At 39.3% G+C, this 17,256-nt stretch overlaps 1 protein-coding gene across 3 annotated transcripts in view; it reads left to right on the top strand.

Annotated features, from left to right (window-relative positions):
* The window catches only part of Nsd2 (nuclear receptor binding SET domain protein 2), an 85,533-nt gene that overhangs the window by 46,693 nt on the left and 21,584 nt on the right, over nucleotides 1–17,256 (top strand). For 2 of the 3 annotated variants that reach the window (XM_052736216.1, XM_052736217.1), the window contains 3 exons: nucleotides 2,078–2,196; nucleotides 5,659–5,740; nucleotides 7,063–7,187. In XM_052736216.1, the coding sequence (XP_052592176.1) occupies nucleotides 2,078–2,196; nucleotides 5,659–5,740; nucleotides 7,063–7,187 (326 nt within the window). Of the gene's footprint in view, nucleotides 1–2,077; nucleotides 2,197–5,658; nucleotides 5,741–7,062; nucleotides 7,188–9,767; nucleotides 15,548–17,256 lie in introns of those variants that run through there. The other variant, XM_052736218.1, reaches the window with a different exon arrangement.

Here is a 17,256-nt window from a genome sequence, read left to right as displayed (position 1 = left end):
AATATTGAAGCCTGGTGACTTGTAGTCCCAGCTACTTAGGAGGCTGAGGCAGGATGATTCAAGGCATGTCTAGCTAATGTAGTGAGACTTTTTCTCAAAAAGTAAAAAGATGGCTGGGAATATAATTTAAGTCCTGGGTTCTATTCTCAGTACCATACACATATGCACAAAAGGAAGTTTGATAAATAGAACTCTAACAAACAGTTATGCAAATGAAAATAAAGAATTTGTATCCAAAATAAACATTGGCATTCAAAGTGGTTGTCTCTCTAGAATTTATTCTCTTGCCTTCTATTGTATCTTTCTAAGTCAGTGGTATTTGGATACCTTATTATAGATTAGTGATATTTCCGCACTTAAAATAAGGCACTGTCAAACAAATGTATAACAGGAAGTGCTTAACTTCTAGATGCAGATGTAATTTTGCTTCTTAAAAAATTGTTATTTAAGAGAACACATTAGCAAATTGTCATTCTTACTTTTAATTTTTATCTAACTTTTTTGTTTGTTTTGTTTTTTCAGACAGGGCTTCTCTGTGTAGCCTTGGCTGTCCTGGAACTTGCTCTGTAGAACAGGCTGTGTAGTTGGAAGTTTTCCTGTCCCAACCACCTGCTCCCAAATAACCAGCAGCCATTTCGCAAATAACTGACTTGGAGACTTAATATAAATTATAAATGCTTGGCCAGTAGCTCAGGCTTGTTACTAACTAGCTCTTTCTTACAACGTAACCCATTTTTGTTAATCTATGTGCTGCTCCAAGGCTTGTGGCTTTTACCTCTATCCCATTTTGTGTGTCTGACTCTTTCTCCATCTGGCTGGCGACTCCTCTAACTCTACCCTTCCTCATCCCATCATTCTCAGTTTGGCTTTCCTGCCTAACTTTATCCTGTTCAGCTATTGGCTAGTCAGCTTGTTTATTAAACCAATCATATTGACATATATTCACACAGTGTACAGAAGGATTATTTCACAGCAAGGCTGACCTCAAACTCACAGAAATTCGCCTGCCTCTGCCTCCCAAGTACTAGCATTAAAGATGTGCACAACCACTGCCACCCAGCCTTATTTAACTTTTTTTAGATCTGTTTCATTTTATATGTTTGAGTGTTTTGCCTGTATGTATTTCTGTGTAAATGGAGGCCAGAAGAAGGTGTTGGAATTACAGATGATTGTCAGCCACTATATGGATTCTGGGACTCAAACCCAGTTCCACTATAACAACAAGTTCTCTATACCACCGAACCATCTTTCCAGCCTCTAAGTTGTAGTTTTTTAGAAGTTGACTTAAATTCTACTTGTCTTTACATGTTAGTAAATACATTTTTCTTTTTCCCTACTCTGAGAAATGTCTTACTGTTTAGTCAAGGCTGGTGTTGAATTCAAACCCTCTTGTGCTAAGCCTTCTTGTGTGCTGGAATTACCATGTCTAACCATAAAGGATTTTAAAAAAAAAAGAAAGAAAGAAAGACTGGGTGCTGTGGAATAATTGTGGAATAATCTTTCTGTACACTGTGAATATGTGTTACTCTCATTGGTTAATAAAGAGCTAGTTGGCTGATAGCCAGGCAGGAAGTATAGGCAGGACAGCCAAACAGAATGCTGGGAGGAAGAAAGGCGGAGTCAGAGGAGTCTCCAAGAGAGACAGAGCAAGACATGCTGGAGGACAGGTAAAGCCACAAGCCATGTGGCAATACATAGATTAATAGAAATGGATTAATTGAAGTTTAAGAGCTAGTTAATAATAAGCCTGAGATATCAACAGAGCATTTGTAATTAATATAAGCCTCAGTGTTGGTTAATTGGGAGCAGGCAGTTGGGACAGGAAAACTCTGTTTACAACTGGGTTATATTTAAATTTAATGCTATAGTATATTAAAAATACAATGCCAAGATAATAATTAGGTAAAATATTTGTGAGTCCCTAGTTCTTTTTTGTAAAGAGATTTGATCAAGCATAGGCCTTGGACATGAGCCTGGTTGCTGAATACCTGTCACTGTTTGCATGATGAATGCCAGAGCAGGTTGTGGACTTTCCTTTTCCTGTGTATTTATTCCAATTCTCATTCTTCATTCCAAGGTAATATAAATGGGAAAAAAAGAAACCACACAAAGAGGACAGATGACCCTCCAGAAGATGTTGATGTTGAAGATGCACCCAGGAAAAGACTTAGGACAGATAAGCACAGTCTTCGGAAGGTAATGTTCTGGCCTTTCCTGGCCTGTAAGAACATATACTATAGAATTCTTGAGACTCAACCAAAATATAGGCAGTGGGGTTTTCTGGGCTCTTGCCAAAGTGGTATTCAGAAGTAAGGCTTGCCCTTTTTCTACATTGAAAAGGCCACTGAAGAAAGGACATGCTCATTAACAATTAAGAGCATTAGCACAGAAATATTGGTACTAGTCTGTTCAAGGAATCAGCATCCAGATCCAGAGTAATATATGATGTTTTGATTTTATGTGTTAAAAATTACTCTTAGGTTGAAGAGGGCATAGCTCAGTGCTAGATTGCTCAAGTAGCATGAGCCTGACCTTTATTTTTTTTATTTTTTTGGTTTTTCGAGACAGGGTTTCTCTGTGTAGCTTTGCGCCTTTTCCTGGAACTCACTTGGTAGCCCAGGCTGGCCTCGAACTCACAGAGATCCGCCTGCCTCTGCCTCCCAAGTGCTGGGATTAAAGGCGTGCACCACCACCGCCCGGCGAGCCTGACCTTTAGTTTCATTGCTAGTACTGTAGGGATTATTAATTTATTCAGTGTGTAAACAAGGTACATGAAAACCCATTAAAGATACTTTGTATTGCAATAGGAAGTTAAAGAATCTGTGATAGATACTGGAAAGGGATTATATGAATTTACTCATTTTGTTAGTAATTCATGATCTTGTTTATTCACTGGGAATCCAGTGTGGGTATCACTGAGGAAAAATTTAAAATACAGTATGGGTGAAAAGGCAGCCCAGGGCCTTGAGCCTCAGTATTGCCAGCATCTGTTAGGACAACTTGCCTGGTACCTGAAGGAAAGTGAAATTGACCAAGATCTATACGTGTAAAGCAACTGGATTACTCTGTCTGCCATACGAAGATCACACATAGAGAGAGTAGACCTTTTAGCACCATTTGTTTCAACTGTCTGAGATATCTAGTTAACTTTGGTAAATTGAGTTTAGGCTTTGAAGTGTATTTGAATTTATATTTTACAGGGGTTCTGACACAGTTATATATTTAAGATTTTGAAAAAAGCTTGGTACTTTCACTAAGTTGCCTTTATTATCTTTCTTTTTTTTCTTCTAATTTTGAAGAATAGAAAAATCTCACATATTGCTGAAGTGTAACTATATATCTATAACTAATTTTTGTCTATCTACCTGTATTATTTATCTTTAAGGTTCTATTTCTAGTATGAAATAATAGATTCTGTACCATTATCCTCGTGCATAATGTGTTATTTGGATTCATTTGCCATCATGTTGGTTATGTGGTGGTGAAGCGTTACTGTGCATTACTAGAGTTTGAAGGTACCAGGAAGTTCATCCTTAGAGAAGCTCTTTAGATATGTGTGGTCAGAACATTTGAAATACCATAATTCATATTAAATAGCTAGGCATAATTTTTTAATTTACTAAACAGATCAGAAGATAGCACATGTTTTAAAAGTAGTGGTGTTTGCCCTTCATCTCAGCACTTGGAAGGCAGAGGCAGACAGATCTCTAGTTCCAGGCCAGCCTGGTCTGCATAGTAAGACTCTGTCTCAAAAAGTAGTGTTGTCTCTCTGGTCTGGTTTTTATAAATCTTAAGTCATGTTGCATACAATCCCTAATATGCATTGATTACATTTGATGAGCCAGTAGCATTCCAAAAGCTAAACAAAATTCTTGTGATTAATGTCAGTGGACTTCTATCTACCCTGGCTATAGGTATCAGTGAGTGAGTTCTGAGGTTTGATACCTGTGTAAGGTCCCTGTCTACAGGAAGTGGCATGGTAACCATTAGACAACACTGTTCCTATGCTATTGAAGCATGGTTCGTGTTTGTTTTATTTTGGTTTGGTTTTTTTGGTGGTTGTTTGAGATAGGACCTCATGTAGCCCAGGCTGGTTGAGAATTTTCTCTGTAACCTAGGCTGGCTTTTTTAATTCCTAGTCCTTCTGCCTCTGCCCTCATGAGTGCTCGGATTATAGGCTTGTGCCACCATACCTTGCTGAGGGCATTTGAACTATATTTTTCTTTTCTTTTTTTGTTTTTATTATTTATATTATTTATTTATTTGAGACAGAGTCTCACAATGTAGCCTTGGCTGGCCTGGAGTTTACTATACATACCAGACTGGCCTCAAACTCACAGAGATCCACCTGTCTTGGTTTTCTGAATACTAGGATTAAATGCACATGTCACCACACCTAGACTGAATTACATTTTTCAAAATCTCAGCACAAAATATTTCATGATATTAAGCATCTATCTATCTATCTATCTATCTATCTATCTATCTATCTATCTATCTAGTTTTTCAAGACAGGGTTTCTCTGTGTAGTTTTGGTGCCTGTCCTGGATCTCGCTCTGTAGACCAGGCTGACCTCGAACTCACAGAGAAAGCCTTTATTTTTTGGGACAGGGTCTCACTATGTAGCCTAGACTGGCCTCAAACTAACAGAGATTCTTACCATGCCCAGATTTTTCATTTCTTTTTTTTTTTAAACTAGTACTAGGGATTGAATCCATAGTTATGCTAGGCACATGTTCTACAATTACCTGGCCCCTTTTTTATTTTGAAATTTTATTTAAAAAAATAAAGATTTTTATTTTTATTCATGTATATGTGTATGTGTGTGTGATTGTATTTCACGGAGGCCAGAAAAGGATATGTAATCTCTTGGAGCTCGAGTTCCAGATGTTTGTGAGTTGCCAGACAAGCATGCTGAGACCCAAACTTAGGACCTCTGGAAGATCAGCAAGTGCCATCTCCTCAGTTCTGCTTTTTCATTTTAAAGTATGATCTCACTAAATTGACTGGCTAACCTGGTCTTGAACTCACTCATTAGCCCAGACAAGATTTGATTTGTGATTCTTCTGCTTCAGTCTCCCAAGTAGCTAAAATTACAGGCCTGTGGCCACTGGCTCAGCATTTTGAAACTTTCCCTCAAATCTTTGGTTGTGGAAGGTGTTTTATTGTTGATCTCTGTGAAGTAAATATGGAATTTGTCTCAAATTTGGAAATCCCTAGTGTAGTAACATTATGAGTTACTCTAGTAATGCTGGAACTGACATAGAGGGATGACTTCAGTTTGATTGGGTCTCTTGAATAGAAAACTAGATTTCCTCTCTTAGTTTTTACTCTGTTTTGGATTCAGTGGGAAGTTTGGGTAGCACATGAAATATAACCTATGTAAGGGACCTTAACAGAACTATGGCAGGTATTGGCACAGCCCTGCCCACTCTACCCTTCTGACAGTTTCTAGAGCAGGAGATAAGAAAAGAATCAGTTCATAGTATTAAAAAAGTCAGTTTGGGCAGCTGTGGTCCTTTTGAGTGTGAGGAATGCATTTTCAAAGGAAGAGTTTTCTAATGTGTAAATTTGCAGCAACCTGTGTTCATTCACAGTTGGAGAATTTTTTCCTTTCTCTTTGTCCCCGCCCCACACCTCTTTTTTTTTAAATAACAGAGAGAGACAATCACCGACAAAACGGCCAGAACAAGCTCTTACAAGGCCATGGAGGCAGCTTCCTCGCTCAAGAGCCAGGCAGGTAATGTGGTCAGGCTCCTTCCTTCCTGGCTCCTCTGGGTGCCTGGGTGGGTGAGCAGGGTGGCCTGGTCCTGTTCTTGGGGAGCCTCTAGTGTGGGCACCTGAGAGGGACAGAGATAAATGAGAACAGGGTTGGGAAACAGGGATCCAGGGATGCCTCAGAACCAACAATTAAGCTAGGATAAAAAACAAGTGGGAAAAAAGAACTTGTGAAATTGAAAAATAATTGATTTAATGTGCAAATTGTCATATTCGGTCATGTTGAAGTTACTTTTTTGTTTTTGTTTTTTTGTTTTTTTTTGGTTTTTCAAGACAGGGTTTCTCTGTGTAGCTTTGCGCCTTTCCTGGAACTCACTTGGTAGCCCATGCTGGCCTCGAACTCACAGAGATCCGCCTGGCTCTGCCTCCCGAGTGCTGGGATTAAAGGTGTGCGCCACCACCGCCCGGCCTGAAGTTACTTTTTTACTGATTTTTCACTTGACTTTGCTTTTCACTTTGAAATTTTATTAGAAGAGAAATTTAAACCAGAAATACTCAGATTTCTTCCTTTATGAGATGAGTTGTTACTATAAATTCTTTCACTCTAATGTAGGCCCCTGATGGTTCATACTTACCAGCCAAGAGTAAAAGTCAGGATGAGTTGTTTCTATTTCATATGATAAAGAAATCAGCTTAAAGGATTTTCTGTGAAAAACAGCTGAACAGTAAAAAGGAAAAATCAAACCCGTTGACCTATTTGTGGATTATCCTGTTGAGACATCTGTCTGATAGATTAGCACAGGAGCTCTGTGATGAGTGAGGAGCTATGGTTGGAAAGACTGTTTTCTTTGTTCTTCACAAGATCAGGTTTTTAAAGATCAGCTATTTTTTAAAAAAGTATTTGTGGATGATTGGAAATTTGAACATAGGATTGCTATTTTTAAATATGAAGGTGATATTGTTGTATTTAGATTTTTATTTTAGAAGTATACACTAGGCTTTTTATGCATGAAATTATAAATCGAGTTTGCAGAATTTGTAGAATTATAATTCTACAAGGGGTTATGGATCCACGTGTGGAGGAAGCTGCATTGGCCCTGGGTTGTTGGGTGAGGTGGGTGGACAGTTAAGTAGTGGGATATGGGTATCATTGTGTAGTTTGTCTGCTTTTGTTTTTAAATACAGTCAAGAGTTTTTTTTATGATAAAAAGTTAAATCCTTACTGACAACTGAGGACACCAGAAGATTCAACTTTAGGATTTTACTTACTTGACGGGTTATTTAAATCAGTAAGGATGTGGGAGGTTAAGATTTTAAACTTTATAAAATAAACTTATTTTACAGCAACGAAAAATCTTTCTGATGCTTGCAAACCACTGAAGAAGCGAAATCGGGCTTCTGCAACTGCATCTTCAGCACTTGGGTTTAGCAAAAGTTCATCTCCTTCTGCATCCTTAACTGAAAATGAGGTAAAATAATGATGATAGTGATACCATGGCATTCATGTGAAAGCCATTAGTTGCTCAAGTTGCAATGTGAGTGAAAATTCTATTTTAAAAGAGGTATGTTGGTGTTCTCCATAGGTATAGGTGAGTTTCAGGTGTTCTTAGCCATCTAACATTCACAGAATTGAAACAATAGTGTCCTATTTTAGTCTGAGCACTTTGAATATAAATACATGCACATCGTGAATGTGTAAGTGTACATACATACTTCAGTCTTGTTGCAGAATAATCGTTGCAATCTGTTTTAAAATGGTGTGTTCTGTAAACCTCTCTCGGTTTTCTCACATGAAAGGAAATTCACTGGCTCTACCAGGACATGCTGTGTTGGCCACAATGACACTGGCCACTGTGCACCCACACTGGTGGAATGGAGGGGCTCACAAGCCTGTGGGGAAGCCAAAGGTTTCTTGGTCCTCATGCATTGCGTGTCTCTGGTCCTTTGTTCTGGCATGTCTCAGATGTGAGTGTGGAGGCAAGTTAGAACTGTCACTATACTAAGATTCCTGTGTTTTCTGGACTTGTAAAATACATGATAGCAGAGAAGTAGGTGGTATTATAACAGGCTGTTGCTGCCATCACAATAGTGTAGCGTGTATTAGTGTTACCAAGTCTGCCATTGCCCAAACAAGGAACAGCCCCAAATGCAGGAATGATGGGGTTTTTTGTTTGTTTTTGTTTTTGTACAGAGGTAGTTTTAATTTGATTCTAGTGACTACCTTTATGGATCTTACTTTTCATTTTTAATTTCTTGTTATTTTGATCTCTGTAATTCTGTTTTTGTTTTTGTTTTTTTATAGACTGGAGATTTATTTTCACAATATTTTGAAGGAGTTGATAACCTTGGTCTTCATGGAAAAGGGTAGTGAGGTGGGAACCAGACAGGCCCCTTTATCCTTTTGGATCAAAGGCAGCACTTCTGGCCTGGCCTCTGCTATGGTCCCTAATAGGGTTGGATGTGTCTTTGCTGTTTCTTCCCATTAGTGGAGGGCTGGGCTTTCCATTGCATGATGATCAGGGACCTGGGTGGCCAGTGGAACACCCTTGAGAATTCTGTTGCTCACTGCTCTGAACCTGAAAGTGTGGTGTAAATCTAGACTGTTTCTTTAGTAGGATCTCAGTCACAGACTTGCTCAGTCATAATCTCAAATGTTCATATATTCACAGGACTGGGGCTTGGTGATAGTTGTTATGTGTAGAAAACTAAGCATTTCATATAAATGTGTACATTCAGTTTGTTGCTGAGCTTCTATCTAAAATGTTACTAATACAAAAAAGGCTAGTGTTATGCAAATTATTTTCCATTTTCCTCTCTTGTCAACATTTAGAGTAGCAGTCTAGAAAATTAAATAAAGATGGTTTAAAGTTCCAGATAATCACGTTAAAAATGGAAGGTTTCTGTTCTAGAAACCCTTTCATTTAGGTGTTTAAGTTAGGATTTTCATTTATGATTTTTTTTTTTAAGTGGTGGGGTTGGAACCCAGGCATTTGTGAATCCAGGCAAGTGTTCTACCACTATGTTACATTACAGCCTTATAAAAATTTTAAATGATTTTTTTTCTTGCTTCATATTTTGGTCTAGTTATCCAGTTGATCTTTTACATATGCTGTTGTCAGAAAGGAGAGAGAGAGAGAGAAATATTGAATTACTGAACTTGTGTCTGTCATTCTTGATCATCAGTATTGGGTACTGAAGGTGAAGATGGTGAGGGTGGAACAGAGAACAGCAGCTGTTGCCATCTCTGGCTCAGTGGTCTGAACCTGGAAGGACTAAGACGAAGAAGCGTTTTGTAACAAGACTTAGTTACAACATCAGAGGTTGAGAGATGATTTAAGTACATTTATATTATGTAGGCAATGCATTAAATTCAAATCGCTTCTTACATTTTGAAGATGATAACATAAATCTCACATTATACATTATATTCCTTATATAAAATAATTTAAATTCTAGGCCTTCTCTATTGGACTACTTATGTGGCTTATGTGAATATTCTTTATAGCTTATTTTATAGAGTTGCACTATTAATTTAAAAACTTTAGATGAACAAGTAGATTTGTCCAGTATGCATCAGCATTACTGACCCTCACCGTGAATGTTTATAGGTCTACAGTGCTGAGTGCCTGTTAATATATGAACAAAGCATTAGTGTTATGAAAGGCTGTGGAGACTGTTGAGTCTGGTTCTGATGTGAAAATTATGTTTGGAGATCTGACTGCCTCTTCACTTTAGGACAGTCATGTTTTGCATGTTTATATTTCCCTCCCTTCACACACTTGATTGAAAGAGGATTATGTAGGGTTGGTATTTCAAGACATTTTAGGTCATGTTGTAGTTTAAGTTCTTAAAAAAATGTGTGTGATTAATTTATATTGGAATAATTATTAATTACATGATATTACATCACCCCAATGAAGAGATTAAAATTGCACACTTGCATGACAAAGGCCTGTGAAGGAATTGATGTGATTTAAGTGTTTTGTAACTTCATTTTTTGTTCCCTTAGTAGAGCAAATTCTTATTTTTTTCGCCTTCACTGGTAACAGCTTTTATGGGAGCCCACATCAGTCAAGTTGGACTTGAATTCAGCCGCCCTGTACTGCACTTAGAATGATGTAATATCCCAAGATGTCTGCTGCAGGTGGTGCATCATCGTATACACTAAGTGACATTTCTATCACAATCATTTTATGGAAGATGTGTGATAATCTGTTTTTACTGGTATTAATAAACACATACAATGAAGAAAACAGATAACAAATTTTAAGACCAAGGTAAGATACCCAATCAAGGCCATTTAATCAATCACATTCATCTCATAATAGAAACACATTCATATTCTAAAGATCAATCTGAAGTTCAAGTTGAGGAGGAGGCCCTCCAGTTGAGGCTATCCCAGAGCTGTGACAATGGCACCATATTGAAGAGTTTATCCTGTTAATGCTCATTTTTTCCTCTAATTCATAATTTACTGAATTTTTAAGGAAAAATGTCAGCATCTGTTCATTATCAATAAGAACGAACAAGCAGGACACATTAAGGGGTCCTTTGTCAACTATTTTCATTGCCAATGAAATGTATTCAGTATTGTAGATATTAAACCAGTTTCCCACATAAAAGGCAGGAGGAGTTTTGATTCTGTCCTTTTTTACTTGACAGTTTTACTATGACACTAGACACAGTAGATTTTTAGGGAAAAATGCCATTTACAGTATCATTGTGAACCATTCAACTATTGATCCAGTCACTGATATCTAGAAGACACCATAATCAGGTTATTTACAGCAACCACATCATCAGTTGCTTTTGTAGAACATCAGCATCATGTTTTAAATGTTGTGGTTCTGGATGCCCAGCTGGGGCATACCCAGGTGCCCGCATGTTTGCATGGGAGGAAAGGCTCCACTTGCCCTCAGCTCAAGAAGCAGAGCTTGTGCTGTGCACGGGGTGTGTGAGCGGTGCCCAGGCCGTTTGCACACAGACACCTCAGTGTTGGACCTGTGATGAAAGTTTCTGAGAAATACTTTTGTTCCAAACCATTAAGTAATGTAACGCATGTAAAACACGTAGAGTGCCTGGCACCTTACAAGGACTCAGTGGTTCACTATTGTGACAGTAATGGTTATTACAATAAAATAATAAAATCACCATCATTCCATTTTTATCCAAAAGTATAAATTTTTCTTTGGCATGAAAAATGATCCTCTTGACTGCATCATGCATGTGTGGATAAAATAAATCCAGGAGTAGCAGAACCCTAGCTCTGTTTGTGTGACACAGTAGGGTATTATTAGACTGTGAGGTTGTGGTCTGGTAGGTCACTCAACTGGCTCTGCTCAAAAGTACTTAGAGACATGACCTCAGAGAATACCTAATGTGAGCATTCTAAGTTGTACTGTTCTTAAAGGACATGAAAGATCTCAGGTAAATTAAATTTTTTTAAATATAAATCACAAAATTAAAAAGTATGAAGAAATAGGATGGTGTAGGATGGCCCTGGTTCAAGAAGTGATTTCTCAAAAGTAAAGACACAACACTGAAAAGGTCTTGGGCAGAAGTGAAGGGATTTCATTTGAAATTAGAGCATGATAAATTTTGAGTGGGTGCCCTGGAAGCAGCTATGTGCAGATATAGCAGGAATCAGTCAGAGGACACTCATTTTGCTCTGTGCTGGGGAGTGAGGACTTCAGAACTAGTGGTGATGTCTGCAGTGTGGCACAGTTAGTACCTGCTGAATTCAGAGAGTATGAGGCAAACAAGGGTGGGGATCATGGAATATTCTTCAACTGGGGAAGACATTGCCCACCTGGGGGCAGGTCCTTAGCATGCTGCAGTGAGGATGGAGTGATAGTACTCCATGTAGGATTTTCCTGCCCCAGAGACCAGCAGTCGTCTTACAGTAAAAAAGCAGAGTTCCATGTCAGCTCTTGACTGACCTCTCCTAAAAGAGGTGAGTGAGTAGGAAAGATGTGACTGTCAAGAAGGAATAACTTGTCTGCTGAGAGTACAAAAATATGTACCAAATTTGTTACGCTGCAGATTGAACATGGAATTCCTTCATTTTTTATAAAAATGTCAAAAAAGCAATGCTACCTCTCTAGCCTTAGGTCTTGTGAACTGCCCACTGTTGAGTTTTGCTTCTGCCATACAGAGAATTAATACCATTTGATCCTATTTGGCTTCCTTCAAACCATTGTTTGTATACAATGTTTGCCTGGGAAGGGGAGGTAGCTTTCTGTATAAAACTCTGATTCAAAAGAGATGAAGACTTGAGTGAATGTACAAAGGTTTGGATTGTAGCTGTTCTAACAGTGCAAGTTGTCTGGTGCACAGAGCAGCACACCAGGGAGTACACGTGCTGGATAGAGAGAGGCCTGTGCCCAGCAGCCAGGTCCTTCAGGTGCTCCTCAGTCAGCCCCTCTGCTCCAGACGGACTTCTGCCTTCCTGGCGGCTTTTCCTCAGATGAAAAGTGAATGTTGTCCTTTGGTCACAATGCCTTTAAGTGTAGTTGTAGCTCAAAACTTTCTTTAGTATCCATATCTATTTACATCTGTGTTTCCCAACACAAAACAACTCCAGTGTTTTTAAGAGGATGTCCTGAAAACCAACCAGAAATCTAAGCATGACAAGGAAGTAAAATATCTTAGGATATAAGAGGAAAGGGTCCCTGCTTCATGCATGAGGGCATCCGTCCCATCCACTGCCTCTGAAGAGGTGTGGAGCAGCCTGCTTCTGGCATGGGTGGAGGGCTTCTTAAGTTGGTCTCTCAGCCAAGGTGTATCTAATTCTGGGATTACTTGAGATAGTTCATGCAAAAGCACCAGAAAACTTAAAAACAGAGTTCTCTGGAGCTGGAAGGCAGATGAGGGACAGGGCCTTTTCATTAATGATAGAGCATGTCACAAGACTAGTAAGAAAAAAACAATAAAACCTCACCTGGCAACAACATGTCTGTGACTCCATGCACACATCCCATGGTTGTGTCTGGAGCCTGTAGACTGGCTAGATGAATAGGTTACTGGTAACCCATTAAGGTCTGTAACAGAAATATAGAAATGCCATATAAAGAAGGAAATAAAAACATAAGTAAACATCTCATTTCTCAAACAAAAATTGATGCCTGTGTTTATGTAAAATTTAAATGACTAAAGAGTGCTCCTGAGAAAGGGTCTCTTTGCCTGGAGTGAGGGCCAGAACTGAATTTTGTTCTGTCTATCCTTCAGTATTGGTGTGTATTCTATATAAGCTCCTAGCTTACTCAGCCCACTTGAACAGAAAGAGGAACCCCTAGTGAGTGGGTTCTTTGTTGGCCTCAGTTGCTTTATATGGGCCTGAGATGCCCCATGAGGTCATGGCTCCCTTTAGGAAATGTTTGTCCAGTGGCGGGTGAACCATAAGGTCATTAACACTTAGTAAATTTGCTTTCTTTCTCTGTCACTGATTCTAAGGTACCATATGTCTTACACACATTCAAACATATAGGTTGCTTGAAGGGTCCTTTGGATTGTTAAATGTGCAGCACCTTATTTTATTGTCAATAAATCCATTATCCCAGGTTTGGAAAATTTTAATTACCAAGGACTGCTATTTATCTTTGAAGTGATAAAATCCAAATTGTCTTTTGCTAGAGAAAAGTAGAAGGGCTTTCCTAACATGCTTTCAGAGCTTTTAGTGCTTCTTACTGATGCTGACTTAGAAAGCTTTTTGGGATTTATTTTTGTTTTAAGAAACATCAATTCCTGTATATCTTAGCATTTTTGGTGATTGAAATTCACTTTGTTCCTTTTAGGTATGGTTTTTATTGCTAGAATATTAGGGTTGTTTTCACTAACTTTCCTGCCAGTGATGGAAAATGGTCATCCTTAGTACACAGAATAGTGTATTTGCATTTTTTCCTTGTACAGGAAGGGTAAGGGACATACTCTCTGGGGCTTAACTAGCAAGGGTGTCCGTCCAGCAACCTGACATCTTGTCAGAGTCCTGTGTGTACATCCACATTTATAATTTTTCTCTAGCCCGTGTAGTTGTTCAGCTTTTAACATAATAACCCTGGCAATATTTTGAACCTGCTAGCATTCCAGGGGTACTCTGCTTTTAAAAAAACAACTGGGATCAGGTGGAGTCCTAGTCTTGGTACAGGAACATTACCAGTCATATGAGCTTAGAAGGCATGTGGCTGGTGGTTCTTGTTCTCAAGCCTTCCAGGTGAGGACGCATGGCCTGTTGCTGCAGCTGGCTGGACCAGGTCCCTGCACAGCCTAGACATGGTTGAGTCAATAGAACATTTAGAGACCACTTAACCTTGGGTAAGGGCAGGCCTTTACGGGAGCAGTAACTGTGTGGCTGACTGGCTACAGCTCTCAGTCTTGGCTGTCCTCTTAGGCTAACTATATAGAAGCTGGCATAGATTAGATGAATATGAAGCACAATGACATTCTGTGGACTAAAGGTTTTTTTGGTTTTTGATTTTTTTTTTTCTCTTTCATGTTCTCAGTAACTCATACCTGGCTTTAAATTAGCAGTAGCTAGGAGAATTCTAGTCTGTATAAACTTTAATAAAAATTATTTTGGATTCTAGGATTTTAGAATGGTTGTCTTAACTTCAAATTGTCTTAATTCCACTCTTAATACTTCACTGTGATGTTAACTGGAAGCCCTGCTTGAGATCAGTCTTTTAATTTTAGACCATTATATCTGCTGAGCACAGGATTCTTACCATTTGTAAATCTAAAAGTCTGTGAACACACTTCTACGCTTCTTCCTTTATGAAAGCATAACTTAAACATGAAAATAATGTTGGTTATAGAGATATTTATTGTTCAAGGTCTGTAATTGTATTTTAAAATGATGTAGTATTCAACTTGTGAAGGGAATTGTTTTGTCAAAAAAAAATTAAAAACTCAGTGTGTATCAGCCCACAGAAGGGCAGGGGTCTACTTTGTGGCCACAGTGGGGTAACCCCAGTTACCACTCATTGAGCTTTCCTGATGGCCACACAGCTCCTGGCAGTGGGTTGGAAGATGTCTACTGGGTCACATGATGTTTGGTAATGCCATCTTGAAAGTCCCTGTAATAGATGAAGGAGACTACATTTCCTGTCTGTGAAGGAATGTGTGTCTAAGGCAGGTAGGCAACTCAGTACTATCACTTACTGAGTAGAGAGTGGAGAAGTATTTTCAGACTCAAGAAAACTTTGGAAAGTCAGGAACTAAGCTGCTTGGAAATCAGTGCCACAAGCATGACCTTGGTGGACACAGGAAGCCACAGGAAAATTCTTGACAGTCTGTGTCCCATCAGTCACTTCATTTTTCTTTTTTCAAATACATCCTGTTGGATATTGAATAGATCATAGATGTCGTAGACTGAGATCTGGGACTGTGTTGGGACCATACAGGTGATATGTCACTTCCACAAATGGCATCTCCAAGTAAGCTGTCACCTGGTACACATGGAGGTGGAGCCTGCAGCTGGAGTGAGGCGCACACTTGGCTCTGCATGCAGGTGGTTTGCTGAGCAGAGAGCTGAGGGACCCTCTTGACTGGGTAGGGGTTCGTCCATTTGTGGGGGAGGATGTGGTGGTTGAAGGTGGACCTTCTACAATCTGTCATGGACTGTGATATTGTAAGGTCTATATTCTGTATGTGGATAACAGACCCAATCAGGAAACGAGCCTTATGTGTGTCGTTAACATTTATATTTCCATTCAAAATATGTATTCAGTGTTTATTTCCTCAAACAGACTTTGTTAATTTAGGAAATATCTCCAAGTGGAAACGTGCTAACTTTCTGTAAATCTTAAATAAAAGGTGCTGTTCCTTCCTCTGACCCAGGACTGGTTTGTGTTTTCTGTCTTTCTTTCCATTCTTTTCTCTTTATAGTTTTTAAATTTGCTTCATCCACACAGTGGGAAGAAGTGGGTTGGTGAATGGAGGATGGGCTCTCTTCCATGGATGCTGTGCTAAACATCCTTTGGGTCTCATTCCTCCTTCAGTCAGATGGGTCAGCCTTGTGAGGCTATGGGAGCTGCTCTCTGAGCCAGGCCAAGCTATGTGGCTACTGATTCCTAAGGTCCTGGGCTTCCCTAATACTCACTCCAGTCTCAGAAGTGCTCAGATCCTACCTGTGATCCCCATATCTGATGGACGTATTGAATTTGGAGTTTGATCAGAGCATTTCACGTTACCTCTTTCTGGATGTTGATGTGAAAGAAGTGGGAGGTGAGCTGATGGGAGAGGGATTGGCAATGGGCCCTGTAGTTCCAACTAGTCAGCCTCCTGGTGACAGACCTTAGGATGTGACACTAATCTAGTGTTCTTCATGCTATATCCATCTTCCTGCACAAGGTGAGAGAATTGAGTAGAAAGGCCTCCCCCCCATTACATTCTAGTTGCTAGATGTGTCTAGTGAGACTAGAACGGGGGATCACACAAAGCCTGTCCCTTGTTACAGTGGACCATCAGAGCCACAGGAATCCTTGTTCATTTACTCCATGTTAACATAGATTCAAATCAGAAAAATGCCTGTTTGTTTTTTGTTTTTTTTTCCCTCTCATTGCTCCCAATAATTTCAATGAGCTAAATCTGGTAAAAGCTCATTAGTAAGCCTGCAGAATCTGGGCCAGAGTCCCTGGTGAGGTTTTTTGTTTGTTTGTTGTTTTTGTTTTTTTGGTTTTTCAACAGGGTTTCTTTGTATAACCCTGGCTGTGATGGAATTTGCTCTACTGGCCTCAAACTCACTGAGATCTGCCTGCCTCTGACTTAAGTACTGGGATTAAAGGCATGTGCCACTACTGCCTGGCTTGTTTTTGTTTTTTAATGTGGCCTAATTATAATATCTAGCTTTGTGTTAATTGGCAAATAGCAAGCCTATAACATAATTACGTGTGATTATTGAGGTAAATAAGAAACATAGTTAATACATTTTTTGCTTTGTTTTATCTCCAAAATTCAATTTTCAACACTAAGATCAGTTAACCCCTCCCCTCCAAAAAATTTAAGCACTTGAATTTGAAGGATGAAAGGGTTTTCTGGTTTACCCATTTAAACATTTATTGCTAGTACTTGTCAGGCAAGGACAGGATGCTCCATACAGCAAGGGTGAGGTTGTAGCTGGATACTAGTCTCTGTTCAGTGGAGGGAAGCCAGTAAAATAGGTGCTTTCCTCTGCACACATACTATATTTCTCCCAAGTCTTTTCCTCAGAGTCCAGTGTTAATAAGGCAGGCAGAAATTGTTCCTTGCCTTTCTGTGGGGCTGAGCAGATGAGCTGTGACCAGTTAGCAGTGAGAGGATAGACAAGGCACTCAGGCTGCAATGCAAGTTAGTGACTCTCCTGACTCTTGAATCAGTTCCAGGGGAGCAGCATGCTTCTGGAAGAGCACAGTATCCTCAACAGAGTGAGAAGCGGCTTCTGTGAAGTCTTTTTTGTGACTTCACTTTGTTGGGTTTTTTGGTTTTTTGCTTTTTTAATTCATGTGGTATTTGAGTCTGAAGACATTGGGTAAGAAAGCACAAGAGTATTGATCCCAGAGCTCA

The sequence above is a fragment of the Peromyscus californicus genome, unplaced genomic scaffold (genome assembly GCF_007827085.1).
Source record: "Peromyscus californicus insignis strain IS unplaced genomic scaffold, ASM782708v3 Scaffold_13__1_contigs__length_99412109, whole genome shotgun sequence".
In the NCBI taxonomy this organism is placed as follows: domain Eukaryota; kingdom Metazoa; phylum Chordata; class Mammalia; order Rodentia; family Cricetidae; genus Peromyscus; species Peromyscus californicus.
Note: the sequence above shows the minus strand (reverse complement) of the source record. Positions and strands in the feature narration are given on the sequence as shown.